At 45.8% G+C, this 16,720-nt stretch overlaps 2 protein-coding genes across 5 annotated transcripts in view; one reads left to right on the plus strand and one right to left on the minus strand.

The window, feature by feature from the left end:
- Window positions 1–16,720, minus strand: part of kansl3 (KAT8 regulatory NSL complex subunit 3) — an 87,285-nt gene that overhangs the window by 2,061 nt on the left and 68,504 nt on the right. The window contains exons 18-23 of one of the 4 annotated variants that reach the window (XM_072553824.1): window positions 14,667–14,764; window positions 13,253–13,439; window positions 6,346–6,527; window positions 4,978–5,131; window positions 3,445–4,090; window positions 2,197–2,344 (exon numbers count right to left, since the gene is read on the minus strand). In XM_072553824.1, coding sequence (XP_072409925.1) covers window positions 3,684–4,090; window positions 4,978–5,131; window positions 6,346–6,527; window positions 13,253–13,439; window positions 14,667–14,764 — 1,028 coding nt within the window. In that variant the 3' untranslated portion in view covers window positions 2,197–2,344; window positions 3,445–3,683. Of the gene's footprint in view, window positions 1–2,196; window positions 2,345–3,444; window positions 4,091–4,977; window positions 5,132–6,345; window positions 6,528–13,252; window positions 13,440–14,666; window positions 14,765–16,720 lie in introns of those variants that run through there. The other 3 variants (XM_072553825.1, XM_072553827.1, XM_072553826.1) reach the window with 3 other exon arrangements.
- LOC140459584 (cytochrome c oxidase subunit 5B, mitochondrial-like) lies at window positions 185–3,449 on the plus strand. The gene is made up of 4 exons (XM_072553829.1): window positions 185–355; window positions 2,442–2,514; window positions 2,882–2,981; window positions 3,191–3,449. The coding sequence occupies exons 1-4, from the start codon at window positions 225–227 to the stop codon at window positions 3,295–3,297; spliced, it is 411 nt and encodes a 136-aa protein (XP_072409930.1). The 5' UTR covers window positions 185–224; the 3' UTR covers window positions 3,298–3,449.

The following is a 16,720-nucleotide window of genomic DNA, read 5'->3' on the forward strand; positions in this document are numbered from 1 at the left end:
AGACAGAGGCGGGAAGTTGGACCGAGTTTCCGCGGGGTCGAGCAGGAGGCTCACACCGTCCTCGGGGAACAGTCTGTCCGTCAGCCTCCGCCCGGGGAGGGGGAGGGGCCGCGGGGGATGGGGCAGGACCCGGATGACGGACAGACACGGCCTGGTGACGTAATACCGGGGGCGGGCGCGGTGATATGACGTAGTTTCCGGGTGTGGGGCCAGGCGACGGTAAGATGGCGGCGAAGGCAATGGCGGGAGCCTTGGGGCGGGCGATGCTGCAGCGCGGGTGGAGCCTGGTGTCCACTCGAGAGTCAGGCTCATCTCTCCGGACCCAACACGTTCTTTATAGGGCCATGGGCATCGGGAGGTGAGTGAAAAACATCAGCGGAGGGTCAGGACGGGAATAGGATCAAGGTCATTGGGCGGAAACACGGAAAACGGTAGTTCCGTACGGCAGATAAGGGGAGGAGAGGGGGAGGGGGGGAGAGGAGAGGAGAGGAGAGAGGAGAGGAGAGGAGGAGGGGGGGGGGGAGAGGAGAGGGGGGGGGAGAGGAGAGGGGGGGGGGAGAGGAGAGGAGAGGAGAGGGGGGGGGAGGAGAGGAGAGGGGGGAGGAGAGGAGAGGGGGAGGAGGAGAGGAGAGGGGGGAGGAGAGGAGAGAGAGGGGGGGAGGAGAGGAGAGGAGAGGAGAGGGGGGGGGAGGAGAGGAGAGGGGGGAGGAGAGGAGAGGGGGGAGGAGGAGAGGAGAGGGGGGGGGGAGAGGAGAGGGGGGGGGAGAGGAGAGGGGGGAGGAGAGAGGAGAGGAGGAGGGGGGGGGGGGAGGGGGGGGGGGGGAGAGGGGGGGAGAGGAGGGGGAGAGAGGAGGGAGGAGAGGGGAGGGGGGGGGAGGAGAGAGGAGAGGGGGGGGAGAGGAGGAGAGGGGGGGGAGGAGAGGGGAGAGGGGGGGAGGAGAGAGAGAGGGGGGGGAGGAGAGAGGAGGAGGAGGGGGAGGGGGGGGGAGAGGGGGAGGGGGGGGAGAGAGGGAGGGGGGGGAGAGGAGAGGAAGGAGGGAGGGGGGGGGAGAGAGAGGAAGAGGGAGGGGGGGGAGAGAGAGGAAGAGGGAGGGGGGGGAGAGAGGAAGAGGGAGGGGGGGGAGAGGAAGAGGGAGGGGGGGGAGAGGAAGAGGGAGGGGGGGGAGAGAGAGGAAGAGGGAGGGGGGAGAGAGAGGAAGAGGGAGGGGGGGGAGAGAGAGGAGAGGGAGGGGGGGGAGTGGAGAGGAAGAGGGAGGGGGGGGAGAGAGAGGAAGAGGGAGGGAGGGGGGGGAAAGAGAGGAAGAGGGAGGGGGGGGGAGAGAGGGGAAGAGAGGAAGAGGGAGGGGGGGGAGAGAGGGGAAGAGGGAGGGGGGGGGAAGAGAGGAAGATGGGGGGGGAGGGAAGAGAAGAGAGAAAGGGGAAGAGGGAGGGGGGGGAAGAGAGGAAGATGGGGGGGGGAGAGAGGAAGAGAGAAAGGGGAAGAGGGAGGGGGGGGGAAGAGAGGAAGATGGGGGGGGGAGAGAGGAAGAGAGAAAGGGGAAGAGGGAGGGGGGGGGGAAGAGAGGAAGATGGGGGGGGGGGGGAGAGAGAGGAAGAGAGAAAGGGGAAGAGGGAGGGAGGGGGGGGAAGAGAGGAGAGATGTATGGGGTGGGGGGGAAAGAGAGAAAAAGAATATCATTTCCAACCGAGGTGACTGTTCTTGAAGACGGTAGGACCAGTAGTTAAGAAGCCACATAGGATATGTATTTGTTAATCCTAGTATTTAATACAAGCAGAACATGGTTATGCTGGAGCTGTATATTGCTGAAGTTGGGATATAGTTGGAGTGCACTAGAGAAAGGATATTACGTGAGATGGTGCAGGGGAGATTCACCAGCATGTTGCCTAGGCAGCAATGCAGAAACTAAATCGGCTGGGGTTGTTTTCCTTGAAGCAGGGAAGGCTGAGGAGGAACCTGAATGAGGTCTACAAAATTGAGGGATGTCGATGAGGAGACTTAACAAGCAGGGGGTGCAGTTTTAAGCGAAGGAGCAAAAGGTTTGAAGGACATTTGAGAAACAACACCCCCTCCCAAGTGGGTGGTATACAACTTATCGTCAAGATGTTGTAGTAGTCTTTCTTTAGTTGAGCCTTAAAACACTAGCACACAAGGCAACAGACCGAATGCTGGAATATGGAATTAGATAGTTAACTTACGATCAGTGTAGTCAAGCCCAAACTGAAGCATGATTCCTTTCCCACACAACACCTCATGACAGTGAAGATTACTTGGTGCCCAGGTGGCACCTGTCATTCTTGGAAGTTGCACAAAGTTCTGAACAGGTAGGTTATTCAAGGTACAATGCTGGGGAATAAAGATCAAGATTCAGTTTTGGATAAACAGAAAACCAATCTGTTTGTGTCATAAGTTTCTGATCAGCGTGTTTTCACTTTTGAACAACAGGGATTCCGACAGATGAAGAGCAAGCGACTGGTATAGAAAAGATGATCATGCAGGCTATGAAAACTGGAAAGGTATGTCACACCTCTTTGGAGATCCTAAAAGAAAAGGTCATTGTTAGGGGGAAGTGAGGATGGCTTGGGACCATTGGTCTGTATATTAGCCTGCTTGAATTGAGGTGATGATGGCCTCAGCCTTGAAATTCTGTCATCAATCGCTAAGTTGCAGAAGTGAGAGACACAAATATATGTAGATTAATTAAGATGTGGAGTCCCTACTCTAACCTCTTGTTCCTCACTATGTACAGACCCTTCTAACCCACACCAATTGTAGCCTTTGCTTCCCAAGGTCAGGCCATCCCTATTATCAGATGATTGTACAACAGAGCTGTGCAATGCAGGCAGTGAGCAGGGCTCCTTCAACTTATGTTGTTTCCTTCAGGATCCCTTCAATATGTTGAAGCCCAAGGAATATGCTGGGACCAAGGACGATCCTCACATAGTACCATCTGTCACCAACAAGAGGCTTGTAGGCTGCGTTTGTAAGTATGATAACTGTCCACACGTACAATTCTAGGCCAATTATGCCTGGATTTTTCAGTAACTGAAGCCAGTCTTGCTACTTACACAAACTTACTGATGAGTAACAAGACTGCTTGCCACCTCAGAAGTAGCAGTATGTTCTGTAGTGCACAGCAGTGATGTGCTCAGCAATGTTTTGTGTTTATTCATGTTGAATATTGTTTTGCAGGTGAGGAAGACAATACTGCAGTTATCTGGTTTTGGCTTCATGAGGGAGATGCTCAGCGCTGTCCTTCATGTGGGGCTCATTACCAACTGGTACCCCACCATCACTGAACGAGGACAGTGTAGGGTACAGTCGGTTTACTCAGCTGCATTCCATGGATCTCACTTGGTGTTTGTGGTTTGGGACTCAACATTGTACACTCCGTTGTTAGTCACTATATTCTTGTAGAAATAGAAAATATTAAAAATCAAGTTTACCTGTTGCAGCTGTTTCTTGACTTTTATTTGTCATCATAAGAGTCCTGAAACTCATTGGTCAATGGGTTGGAGGAAGTATTTCAACATGTGCCTGAGTCTAATAACTGCAACCATGATAATACTGCAGATTTGCTTTTTTCCAAAGAAGAGAAGTGTTACAAACACTGAAAGCAATGCATTTTGTCATAACGAGCAAAGAAAAATCGACAATCCTCTGTGTAAACAGGTTATTGATCACTTTAACTGCAGGGCCCTTGTGACAGTTTACTGGAGGGGTGGGTCATTTCTGTAGTATGGATAATGGTGCTCCCTTGATCCATCACTGAAGGCATCTTGCCAAGGGTCTCGCTGGTACTGAGCACAGAGACAGGTGAAGTACAGCCAAATCTTTCCCCAGCTATTGCTGATGATACTTCACCCTTAGGGCTGAGGATAACTGCCTTTGAAGTACTCTGTAGGACAGGCCCCACTTTAGAAAGTATCGCCGAACAGGTGGAGGGAGTCACCATCGGGCCAGCTGCAGTCAAGGAAGAGGCCCCCGACAACTTCAGAGGGCAGGCTTCGGCTGGACTTACGATAGACTTGGTGAGGGCAGACATCTTGGCATCAGACATCACGTAAAGTGTTTTTGTTGGACTCGTAGTCACTGGAAAAGAATGAGAGGGATTAACAACTCTGACTGGACTAACACATGGTAATGGCTCAGCCCCAGGCCATGATCTCAGAAGTCACACAACACCAGGTTTAAATCGAAATGTTTATTTGAAATCACAAGCTTTCAGAACTCCTCTCCTTGAGGAGGATCAGTGATTTCTAATAAACCCGTTGGTCTTTAATGTGATGTTGCAGGGCTTTTGACATCCTACAGCAGTACCTTTATATCATAGTATCTTCAGAAAATGAGGCATTCAGTGTAATTCAAAGACAAAATTATTTATACTCAAAAAACAGTATCTGTGCACACTATCTCCTGACCATCCACAGCAGGAGCTGTGCATCTTTCTTCACTCCCTCCCCAATCATGTTTCCCTTTCACCTCCACCAAGCCTATTTTACCTTTAATAGCAGTTGGGGATAAAGTGCACTTCTACAAACTTTCACCATCAGCCAAATCTTTCTCCAAATTGTACATTGTGCTGTTCCAGGACCTTGCTCTCTATCACAGCAGTAGTGAATGGGACAATAAAGTTTTTGATGATCTGATAAAGCCGTTTAGTTCTTGAGGAAAGGGGACCAACTGCTTCAACCTTTTCAAGGCATATATGTAATGAGCACTTAAACTCATGATTTATCATCCAAAATTCAGTTGCTCGAATCAAAAAAAGAGGTTGCTTCCCCACACGAGGTACCCTCTCCATCAAACAGCACTGCTGCAGTGCATCCTCACTATTTATCAAGGATTAGACGTCATTTTATGAATAGCATTGGTGACATGGAAACAATTTATCATCTTGACAGTTAATATTGAACAAAAATTCCAAACCACAATCTCAGCTCAAAGCCAGTATTGACCTGCCCTGGATCTGGCCTCACCTACAACTGCAGCTGAAGACTGGGACTCTGGAATCTTCTCCACTGATGCTAATTCAACAGGGGAATGACCTTTGCTGACATCTCCCAATGCACTGGTGTGTTTGATTGTGCTCGTGCCTTGGGAACTCGGGACCGATAACAGAGACTCACAGCACTGCAGAGAGAAAAAGGCAAGGTCAAAGGCAATGTGACCACAGTTTTAAGGGAATATAGGTCAGATGTGGGAAAACCACCTCAAAGTAAGTTGTTTTAACTTGCAAAACAGGAAACACCACCTCATCTGGCAATCCCAAAGTCAGAGTGGACTCAAATCAATGAAAAACATTGCAGCTCCATCACTTGGTTTACTCTATCTCATCCATGCTGTATCAGTGCAGGGCAGTTGCGAAGCAAAGTAACCTCTCTTTCCATCAAATGTTCCCAGGCAGACAAAGCATGGACTTGATTCAGAGGTCTCAAGTTTCTCTAAGTTCGATGCAAAGTCTTCACCTTGCGCAATTGGAAGTGTTTCAGTTCTTCCCCTCATGTCTATTTCAGAAGGAGACAGGCCATTTAGCCCATCTACCTGGTTCCATCATTGTGTCTGATCATGCTGCATTGTACATCAGCACCACTTCTGATTTCAGTCCACCACAGATACCCAGACCTGACACAAACTATCATTCTCAATTTTAAATGCTTTATTGGGGAAGGGAAGGCATGCACTTCACTACTTTTGTGGAGAAGACTTTACATGGCATCAAACTCAAAGAGCTTGTTTTCAAATAAACTTTGCAAATTTTGGACCACCAGGAACGAGAGGAAAGAATTTCTTTTAACCTATGTTATCAATTCTTTTAGTCATGTGAAATACCCCAAAATATATCACTGAGTCTTCTGAACAGAAATGAAACCAAGCCTTGTTCAGGTAAAATTTGATCTTAAACAACTACAGCTATGACATTGAAACTGTGCTGTGCTCGCTTGTCTTGTCAACTTGTCTTCCCTGAAGAATGGTGCCCAGAATGAAAGGCTGTACTTTTGATGAGATCTAACCAGAGTTCTGGACAGTTGGAACATAACTTCCACCCTTATATCCTCCTGCTCCCTTCTGATAAAGGCAAACATTGTACCAGCTTTTTAAATTGCTTTCTGATCCTTGCTACATGTGTTTAGGAAATTGTCCCGCACCTAATCAACTCAAGTACATGTCCTGTTGTAAACATTTCTTGTTTGTTTTATGGTGACAGCGCTATATTCAGTCTCTACCTCGTTTTAGGAGTTAAGATTTCTCACTCCCACTTTGCTCTTTAAATCAGATTGATATTTTTTTAAAAAACCTAACATTTCCTGCGGTCTTTGGAAAAGATGAGACGCCAGGATAGTCACCTGCTGATTCTGTGCCACCTGCATTTTGCCCTCTTGATCAGTTTCGTCGAGCTTGAGAACCTGGCTACCCACCGTGCTACATAAGCTGGGCATGGCATTGGCGGTACTGGGTTGACTTAGGGATGACACTCGGTTGCCCTGGGTCCTCAGGGTCACAGTGATCGTGGTTGGAGGCTTCACACCTGAGAACATGGAGGGGAAATGAATTTGGGTCATAATGTTGGCCATGGCATACAGGCTGCAGGACAGAGCTGATTTCGTAGAATATTTACAAAAGCTAGGCACCGCCTGTGACTAACTAGTTCCCACCTACTTGGGGTAAAAGGTCATGGATTCATAGTCATATTCCAGAGACTTCAGCCCATAATTCAGGCTGGCTTTCCTGGACAGTACTGAGGGAGCACTGTACCAGTAAAAGGCCACCTGTCAATCAGATATAAAAAAAGACTGCCCCTATCACATGATTTCCATGAGAAGTCTGGAAGTTCTGGTCAACATTTCAGTCCTAGGTCAACATGAACGTAAAACAAGATGTTACAAAACTCATTGAGCTGAAACATTAAGTTGGCTTCTCTCCCCACAAATGCTGCCTGACCTACTGAGGCTTTTTATTTCAATAAAAAGCAGAGAGTCTGGTTCCAATCACCATTTGTTGTCTTCACTCTCATATTCTACGACAGCTCATCGAATTTTGAATCAAGATGATACAATTAGCTGTTGCAATCCTACTCGGCTGCCTCCCAAAAACCCTTTCTCCAGTACACTAATAATATCTGTCCCTTGATTAAATTATAAAAATATAACTCATAGGTACTAAGTTAGCCTGGAGTTGTTCTTTTTAAGAGCAGTAAGACTGAGCTATTTTTTGAGTCTGTAGATTGTTCAAGTGCAAAGATGGCCTTTAGTTGAGTAATGTGCTCTTCCTGTCAGATGTGGGAGATTAGAAAGAGTTTCTATGTCTGCAGCAAGTGTCTTTGGTTGCCAATCCTATCAGATCACATGGATCAGCTGGAGCATCAGTTAGAGGCAATGAGGAATTTACAGGAGTCATGAGATGGGATGCATGGCACTTATAGGAAGTGAGAAAAAACGCAGATACAGTTTGTGATGATGCTCCTTTTTCAACAAGGTTATTTCTGACCTTGGTTTTTTCTAAAAGCGGTCAGGCTCTGATATGTCTGGAAATATCTACTTGAAAAGGCTTTTAAGTTTTTTTCTGCAAGCACTTGCACAATGAAATGGGGAGTGGCCAGTTCTCCCAATTCACAAGGTTTGGTTTTAGCAAGCAGTCAGCTTGAACCTGCTGGTCAAGTTTGAGCTGGGGACCCAAAGAAACAGCTCCATGCTGATCTTCTCTGGCAGCTCTCACAACATTCCACAAACATTCCTTGGCAAAAAGGCAAATTGAAACACAGATTCTTGCACTAAGAAATCGGAACAGCTCTTTGTTAAGTTGCATTTTCGTGTTGGTCGGGTTTCAAGTAGTTCTGGTATTAACGAGTTTTGAGAAGATTTGTAGCTCAGGTTGAGGTTCTGGATGTAAGTTAACAGGATAACCGATATCCAGTTATGGTATTCTAAATTCAGTTTTCTTTTGTTTGTGTGTTTTTGTTTTTGTTTAAAACAGAGTTGTTTGACCTGCTGCATTCTTGCTGGAATATTCACCTTGCTTCTGCTGAAAACAACCAGAAAAGTTAGGTTCTAGGCTACTTTCTTCAAATCTTTTGAGGGGGACTGGCCTGGTCCACAATAAGTCAGGTAGATGGGTTACCTTCAGCAAAGGTGGAAGAGGGTGAAAGTATGTCTTCTGTGGCTACTGCCATCTCAAACAAGTATGCAGGTTTAGAAAATGTTAGGGAGGTGGGGTGATGGACTTTCAGGAGAATGTAGCGTGAACGGCCAAGTTTCTGGTACTGAGACTAGCTGTAAGGTAACAATGTATGTCAGGTTCCAAGTGACTGATTATATTAGAGGACTCTCTGGTCAGAGGCACAGACTGACATTTCTGCAGCTGACAGCGAGAGATCAGAACGGTGTGTTGGCTCCCTGAAGGCAGGACCAAGGATATCTCAGACAGAGTGCAGAATATCCCAAAGGGGAGAGGGACCAGGAACAAGGTTGTTGTACACATTGGAACTCGCAATATAGGAAGGAAAAAAGGTTGAGATTCTGAGGAAGGAATATAGGAAATTAGGCAGGAATTTAAAAAGGTCATCGAGGGCAGTAATATCTGGATTACACCTAGTGCTACGAGCTAGTCAGGGTAGGAATAGGAGGATAGAGCAGATGAATGCGTGGCTGATGAGCTGGTGTTGGGTTCACATTGGAATCTCTTCTGGGGTAAAAGTGTCCTGTTTAAGAAGGACAGATTGCATCTGAATTGGAAGGGGATTAATATACTGGCAGGGTGATTTGCAAGAGCTGCTCGGAAGGATTTAAACTAGTAAGGTGGTGGGGCTGGGATCCACCGAGATAGTGAGGAAAGAGAGCAGTCTGAGACTGGTATGGTTGGGAAGAGGAGCAAGTCAAACAGTCAAGGCAGGCAGGAACAAAGCAGAGATAGAGGTAGGATTGATAATTAAACTGCATTTATTTCAATGCAAGAGGCATAACAGGGAAGGCAGATGAACTCAGGGCATGGTTAGGAACATGGGTCTTGGATATCACAGTAATTGCAAGGTTTGTAGCTCAGGTTGAGGTTTAGGGTGTAGGTTTGCTAACCAGACGTTTCATTACCTGGCGAGGTAACATCATCAGTGGCGACCTCCAAATGAAGCGAAGCTGTTGTCTCCTGCTTTCTATTTATATCTTTCTCCTGGATGGGGTTTGTGGTGATGTCATTTCCTGTTCATTTTCTGAGGGGTTGATAGATGGCATCTAGATCTAGGCGTTTGTTTATGGCGTTGTGGTTGGAGTGCCAGGCCTCTAGGAATTCTCTGGCATGTCTTTGCTTAGCCTGTCCCTGCCACAAAAAGACACGACCCTCTCTCCCTCGTAGCCCTACACACGGATGAAAAAAACCACCATTTCGACTGGGGCAATACATCTATCCTGGGACAGGCTAAGCAAAGACATGCCAGAGAATTCCTAGAGGCCTGGCACTCCAACCACAACGCCATAAACAAACGCATAGATCTAGATGCCATCTATCAACCCCTCAGAAAACGAACAGGAAATGACATCACCACAAACCCCAGGAACCCCATCCAGGAGAAAGATATAAATTGAAAGCAGGAGACAACAGCTTCGCTTCACTCGGAGGTCACCACTGATGATGTTACCTCGCCAGGTAATGAAATGTCTGGATATCAAATCTATAGCTCAGCGAGCACACCTACACCCTAAATCATAGTAATTACAGAGACTTGGCTCAGGGATAGACAGCACTGACAGCTTAATGTTCCAGGATGCAAATGCTACAGGAAGGATAGAAAGGGGAGTGGCGTTTTTTGACTTGGGATAACATCACAGCTGTACTTAGGGATGATGTTCCTGGGAATATGTTCAGGGAAGTTATTTGGGTGGAACTGAGAAATAAGGAAGGGATGATCGCCTTACTGGGATTTTACTATAGATTCCCCCCCACCTTTCAAACGTCAGCGGGAAATTGAGTAACAAATTTGTAAAGAGATTTCAGTTATCTGCAAGAATACTAGGGTGCTTATGGTAGGGAGATTTTAACTTTCCAAACATAGACTGGGACTGCCATAGTCGTAAGGGTTTACATGGAGAGGAATTTGTTCAGTGCATACAAGAAAACTTTCCAATTCAGAATGTAGCTGCACCTACTAGAGAAGGTGCAAACCTTGATATACTCTGGGGAAATAAGGCAGGGCAAGTGATTGAGGGGTCAGTGGGAACCTTTGGGGGCAGCAACCAAAGTTCTATTAGTTTTAAAATAGTGATGGAAAAGGATAGACCGGATCAAAAAGTTAAGCTTCTAAATTGGAGGAAGAGCAATTTTGACGGTATGAGGCAACTACTTTCAAAAGTTGATTGGGAGTGGATGAGCACAGGAAAACGGACGGCTGAAAAAAGCAAAATCTTCAAAACGAGATAACAAGAGTCCGGAGACAGTATGTTCCTGTTAATGTGAAAAGCGATGGCTAATAGATGTAGGGAATGCTTGATGGTGAGAGAAATTGAGGTTTTAGTTAAGAAAACGAAGGAAGCATGTGTCAGCAACAGGCAGCAGAGATTGAGTGACTCCTCAGCAGTGTAAAGGCAGTAGCAGGAGACTCAAGAGAGAAATCAGGAGGGCAAAAAGGGGATGAGATAGATTTGGCAAATGGGGTAAAGGAGAATACAAGGGGATTTTATGAATACATTAAGGACAAAAGGGTAACTAGGGAGATAATAGGGCCCCTCAAAGATCAGCAAAGCAGCCCTATGTGTGGAACCACAGGAGATGGAGTACAGATGAAACGAGTATTGTGCATCACTGTTAACTGTGGAGAAGGACATGGAAAATACACAATGTGGGGAAATAGATGGTGACATCTTGAAAAATCAGCAAAATGCATAAATCCCAGGGCCTGATCAGGTATACCCTAGATCTCAATGGGAAGCTAGGGGATTGATCGCTGGACCTCTTGCTGAGATATTTGTATCATCAATAGTCAAAGGTGAGGTGCCAAAAGACTGGAGGGGAACTATCAATTGTTGAGCCGGACATCGGTGGTGGGCAGTTGGAGGTATTCCTGAGGGACAGGATTTAGATGTATTTGGAAAGGCAAGGACTGATTAGGAATAGTCAACATGATTTTGTGCATGGGAAATCATGTCTCGCTAACTTGACTGAATTCGTTGAAGAAATAACGAAGAGGACTGATGAAGGTAGAGCGATGCTCGTGATCTACATGGACTGGTTCTGCATGGTAGATTGGTTAGCAAGGTTAGAACACATGGAATACAGGGAGAACTAGCCATTTGGATACAGAACTGGCTAGAAGGTAGAAGACAGAGGATGGTGGTGGAGGGTTGCCTTTCAGACTGGAGGCCTATGACCAGTGGTGTTTGACAAGGATCAGTGCGGGGTCCATTGCTTTTTGTCATTTACATAAATGATTTGGATGCGAACATAGGAGATACAGTTAATAAATTTGCAGATGCCACTGAAATTGGAGTTGAGGTGGACAGTGAAGATGGTCACCTCAGAGTGCAACGAGATCTTGATCAGATGGGCCAATGGGCTAAGGAATGGCAGATGGAATTTAATTTAGATAAATGAGAGATGCTGCATTTTGGAAAGGCAAATCAGGGTAGGACTTATACACTTCATGGTTAGGTGCTGGAGAGTGTTACTGAACAAAGAAACTTTGGAGTGCAGGTTCTTGGTTCCTCGGAAGTGGAGTTGCAGGTAGGTAGGATAGTGAAGATGACGTTTGGCATGCTTTCCTTTAATGGTCAGAGCATTGAGCATACAAGTCGGGAGGTCATGTTGTGGCTGTACAGGACATTGGTTACACCACTTTTGGAATACTGTGTGCAATTCTGGTCTCCTTCCTATCAGAAGGATGTTGTGAACCTTGAAAGGGTTCAGAAAAGATTTACAAGGATGTTGGCTGGGGTGCAGGGTTTGAACTATAAGGACAGGCTGAATAGGCTGTTTTCCCTGGAGCATCGGAGGCGGAGATGTGACCTTATAGAGGTTTATAAAATCATAAAGGGGCATGGGTAGAGTAAATAGACAAAGTCTTTTTCCCTGAGGTTGGGAAGTCTAGACCTAGAGGGCTTAGGTTTAGGGTGAGAGGGGAAAGATTTAAAAGGAACCAAAGGGGCACCTTTTTTCACACAGAGAGTGGTGCACGTATGGAATGAGCTGGCAGAGGAAGTGATGGAGGCTGGACCGATTACAGCATTTAAAAGGCACCTCAATGGGTATATGAATAGGAAGGGCTTTGAGGGATACGGGCCGAATGCTGGCACGAGACTAGATTAATTTAGGATATCTGGTCGGCATGGATGAGCTGGACCAAAGGGTCTGTTTCCATGCTGTACATCTCTACAATCCACACCTTTATCGACTCCTCTGACGTTGCTGACGGATGCTGCAATTTCCTTCAGGTAAATATTAGGAAGATTCAAACAAGATTTTGTCCAGTTCCTGTTTTGAACAGTGTTCCCTAGATACTGATTTCAATGTTCAGCAACAATCAATGGGTCTGTCTGTTCACATTCTTGTTGTCATATGTGACTCTGTGACGGACCTGTGATCTCATTTTTGCATCATCTGGACAAGTGCTAGTGCCCACCTCCAGAACGCCAGCTGATTTGCTGCTCAAACCCTCATGTGTACCCTCAATGTATAACTGGATTCAACTATGCCGATCATGTGCCTCGCTGGTGTCTCTCAGTCCAACCTCCAAAAGACTGTCAGTCAAATCTATAATGATGTCTTAGATTGTAGATAACTCCTCTGCCCTACCACTTTTACTCACTAAGTGACATTGGCTCCAGTTCAATTAATATCTTGATGTTAAAATTCTCATTTTGTTTTCAAATCCACATAGGCTGCTCCCCATCCCAACTGTGCCATCTGTTGTGATTCTACTAATTCCCAAAATATCTGCAGTCCTTCAATTCCAGTCTCCTGACTGTCCCTGATTTTAATCGCTCCATCATTGTTGGATGTATCTTCAGTTTTCTTGATTCCTGGAATTCCCTCCTCACACCTCTCCACTTCACTACCTTAGCTCTCAACTTTGAGACCCTCCTGAAAATACAAATTTAAACCACTGGCCATCTGTCTGAATATTTCCCTGTTTGTGTTAGTGTCATTTTCAATTGTAGGATGTTAAAGACACCAATATTGTTTGCAACATTTGATGATACAACAAAGATATTTTGTTCACATTCAAGGTCAAAAGGATAGAGAGGGGTGAGCTTCTATCGTTGCTCTCAGTACCTGACAGGGTGGACGAGCTGCTTGTCAGTTTGGACAATCCTCCATTGCTCAGCAGGTGGTGAATAGTAGCAGATTTGTTGCTCCCGTTCCCACCCAGGAATCCCGGTGCAGGCGATGCGCGGACAACAGAATTTGCTGCCACAGTTACATGGCCCAGGGTGGAGGTTGAACTCTTCACACTCGGAGCCTGTGAACGACATTTTTGCTGAAACACTAAGGCAGATACAGGGACCAATCGCATCAGGCATGGCCAGAAAGGCTTGAAAACATGGTAGACTTGAGATGTTGAGTCCAAGTTACTGAGGAGGTGACTGCAGCCAATTCAATTTGCTAAGCACCATGGGCTACCCCATTCAACTAGCTCCCTGTCTCCTAATCCTGGCTTACTGCACACACATCACACCAGAGAAAGTGTTGTTCAGCTGTTTTCTTGAATTGCTGCAGTCCATGCACTATCAGGAGGGAATTTCAGGAATTTGACCCATGACACTGAAAGAATGACGATGTACATCAAATTCAGGATGGTGAGGGGAATTTGCAAGGGTGGTGTTCCTACAAATCTACAGCCAATGTCCTTCTCGATAATAATGTTTGTACATTTACAAGGTGCAGATCGAGGAGCCCTGGTCAATTTTTGCAAGTGCATCTCGTAGATGGTACACACTGCTGCTCCTCAGCGTCAGCGGTGGGGTAAGTGGATGCTGAAAGGGGGGTTGGAGTTGTAAATTAGTGAGCTTGCTTTGTCTTGGATGGTGTGAAGCTTCCAAAGCGCTATTGGAGATGTACTCAAACAGTAGGTGCAAAACTTTCCATCACAACCCTTTGTCTTGGCAAACTGGCTTTAGGAGCCATGTGGTCAGTTACTCACTACAGAATTCCTAGCTTCTGATCTGCTCCTGTAGCTACAGTGTTTCTATGGCCTGTCCAGTTCAACTTCTGATCAACGGTAACCCCCAGGATATTAATCGTTCATTTTTTAACGTTCCAAGAGTTGCATTCATTGTCAGTCTACAATAGACCCAGACTTCAATGTGGACAGCACTGGGAACATTAGGTGGAAAAAAAAAACCTGTTCCTCCAAAACTCCATGCTCTCACCGCACATCATACATCCTCGATTCAAAATCAAATTTATTTTTAAAAAAATCAATTTTCATTTGAGGGAATCAGTAACAATTGCTTCCATCGTGACCTCTGGGGATTTTATTCCAGAGATTGATAATTTACTCATTAAATCATTTTTTTTTTAACAAATGAGTGTTATATTTACACCCCACCTGGCTCTACAACCCTGGCCGAGGTGAAGTAACTGTTGGTGGGTGACATTATTACATTCGTTAGAAGATGCAACAATGCATTCTCAAACTTTCTCTCTCTATACATTGGTTGAAAAGTACGATATGTAACAACTGTACCTGGCTAGGGCTGGCAGATGACAGGCTAGAAGTTTTTGTTCCAATGTCCTGCAGACTGAAGCTCAATCCTTGGAGCAGGCTACTTGCTGACTGTGTCCCTGAACACAAACCAAAAGGTCAGTTTTTTAAAAATTCTTTCAGCAGATGTGGGCACCACAAGCCCAAGTGCCCCCGAGGTGGTACGAGCCTCAATGGCAGGAGTTTCTGGGTGTAACTGAGGACACGGTACAGAGGTTCATCCCAAAGAAAACAAAGATTATCTGGGTGGGGCGGAAGGGGAAGGAATTAAGACAGCCAAGGCTGACAAAGGAAGTCAGGAAATGTATCACAGATAAAGAGAGAGCCTATAAAGTGGCCTAGAGCACTGGGAAATCAGAAGATTGAGAAGACTACAAAAACAAACTGAAGATAACAAAGAGAGAAATAAGGAAGAAAAGGATCAAATATGAAGGTAAGCTAGCCAATAATATTAGAAATGGAGGTAAAATTTTCTTTCAATACATAAGAAACAAACAAGAGGCAAAAGTAGAAATTGGGCCCCTCCAAATTGATGCAGGAAGGCTAGTGATGGGAGATAAGGAAATAGCTGAAGAACTTAATATGCCAACAATTAAGGAGAGTCAAGGAGCAGAGTTGAGTATGGTAGCTATAACAAAAGAGAAAGTGCTAGAAAAGCTAAAAAGGTCCAAAACATTTATAAATCTCCTGGCCCCGATGGGCTACATCTTAGAGTTCTGAGGGAGGTGGCCGAAGAAATATTGGAAGCATTGGTTGTAATCTTTCAAACTTCACTTGAGTCAGGGAAAGTCCCAGATGATTGGAAAATCACTGTTGTAACCCCCTTGTTCAAGAAAGGATCAAGACTAAAGATGGAAAATTATAGGCCGATTAGTCTAACCTTGGTTGTAGGTAAAATTCTAGAATCCATCATTAAAGATGAAATTTCTAAATTCTTTGAAGTGCAAGGTTGGATTAGAACAAGTCAACATGGATTTAGTAAGGGGAGGTCGTGCCTGACAAACCTGTTGCAATTCTTTGAAGAGGGAACAAGTTGGTTAGACCAGGGAAACCCAGTGCAAGTTATCTACCTAGATTCCAAAAGGGCTTTGATAAGGCGCCTCACAGGAGCCTGCTAAGTAAGGTGAAGGCCCATGGTGTTAGAGGTGAGCTATTGGCATGGATTGAGGATTGGCTGTCTGACAGAAGGCAGAGAGTTGGGATAAAAGGTTCTTTTTTGGAATGGCAGCTAATGACAAGTGGGGTCCTGCAGGGTTCAGTCCTGGGGCCACAGCTGTTCACTTTATATATTAATGATCTGGATGAAGGGACTGGGGGCAGTCTGGCGAAGTTCACCGATGATACAAAGTTAGGCAGACAGGCAGGTAATACTGAGGGGGTGGGGAGGCTGCAGAAAAATTTAGACAGTCTAGGAGAGTGGTCTAAGAAATGGCTGATGAAATTAAACGTGAGCAACTGCAAAGTCTTGCATTTCGGAAAAAAGAATACAGGGATGGCCTATTTTCTGAACGGTGAGAAAATTCATAAAGCCAAAGTACAAAGGGATCTGGGAGTGGTAGTCCAGGAATCTCTGAAGGTTGACCTGCAGGTTGAGTCTGTGGTCAAGAAAGCAAATGTAATGTTATCATTTATCTTGAGGGTCGGAATGTAAAAGCAGTGATGTGCTACTGAGGCTTTATAAAGCCCTAATTAGGCTCCATTTAGAATACTGTGCCCAGTTTTGTGCCCCACATCTCAGCAAGGATACACTGGCACTGGAGTGCATCCAGCAGAGATTCACACAGATGATGCCTGGAATGGTAGGCCTAACGTACAATGAATGGCTGAGAATCCTGGGATTGTATTCATTAGAGGTTAGAAGGTTGAGGGGAGATCGAATAGAAACTTACAAGCTAATGCATGGCTTAGAAAGTGTGGACGCCGGGAAATTGTTTCCGTCAGGTGGGGATACTCGGACCTGTGGGCACAGCCTTAGAATTAGAGGGGGTCAATTTAAAATGGAAATGAGGAGACATTTCTTGAAACAGCGAGTGGTG

This window comes from Chiloscyllium punctatum, chromosome 35, assembly GCF_047496795.1.
Source record: "Chiloscyllium punctatum isolate Juve2018m chromosome 35, sChiPun1.3, whole genome shotgun sequence".
NCBI lineage: Eukaryota > Metazoa > Chordata > Chondrichthyes > Orectolobiformes > Hemiscylliidae > Chiloscyllium > Chiloscyllium punctatum.

What these genes read in the sequence shown, in the direction of transcription:
- LOC140459584 (XM_072553829.1), top strand. Translation starts at nt 225, where the DNA reads ATGGCGGCGAAGGCAATGGCGGGAGCCTTGGGGCGGGCGATGCTGCAG. An exon ending in TATAGGGCCATGGGCATCGG is followed by an intron (nt 356 to 2,441) that starts GAGGTGAGTGAA and finishes CTTTTGAACAAC; the next exon opens with AGGGATTCCGACAGATGAAG. An exon ending in AGGCTATGAAAACTGGAAAG is followed by an intron (nt 2,515 to 2,881) that starts GTATGTCACACC and finishes TGTTTCCTTCAG; the next exon opens with GATCCCTTCAATATGTTGAA.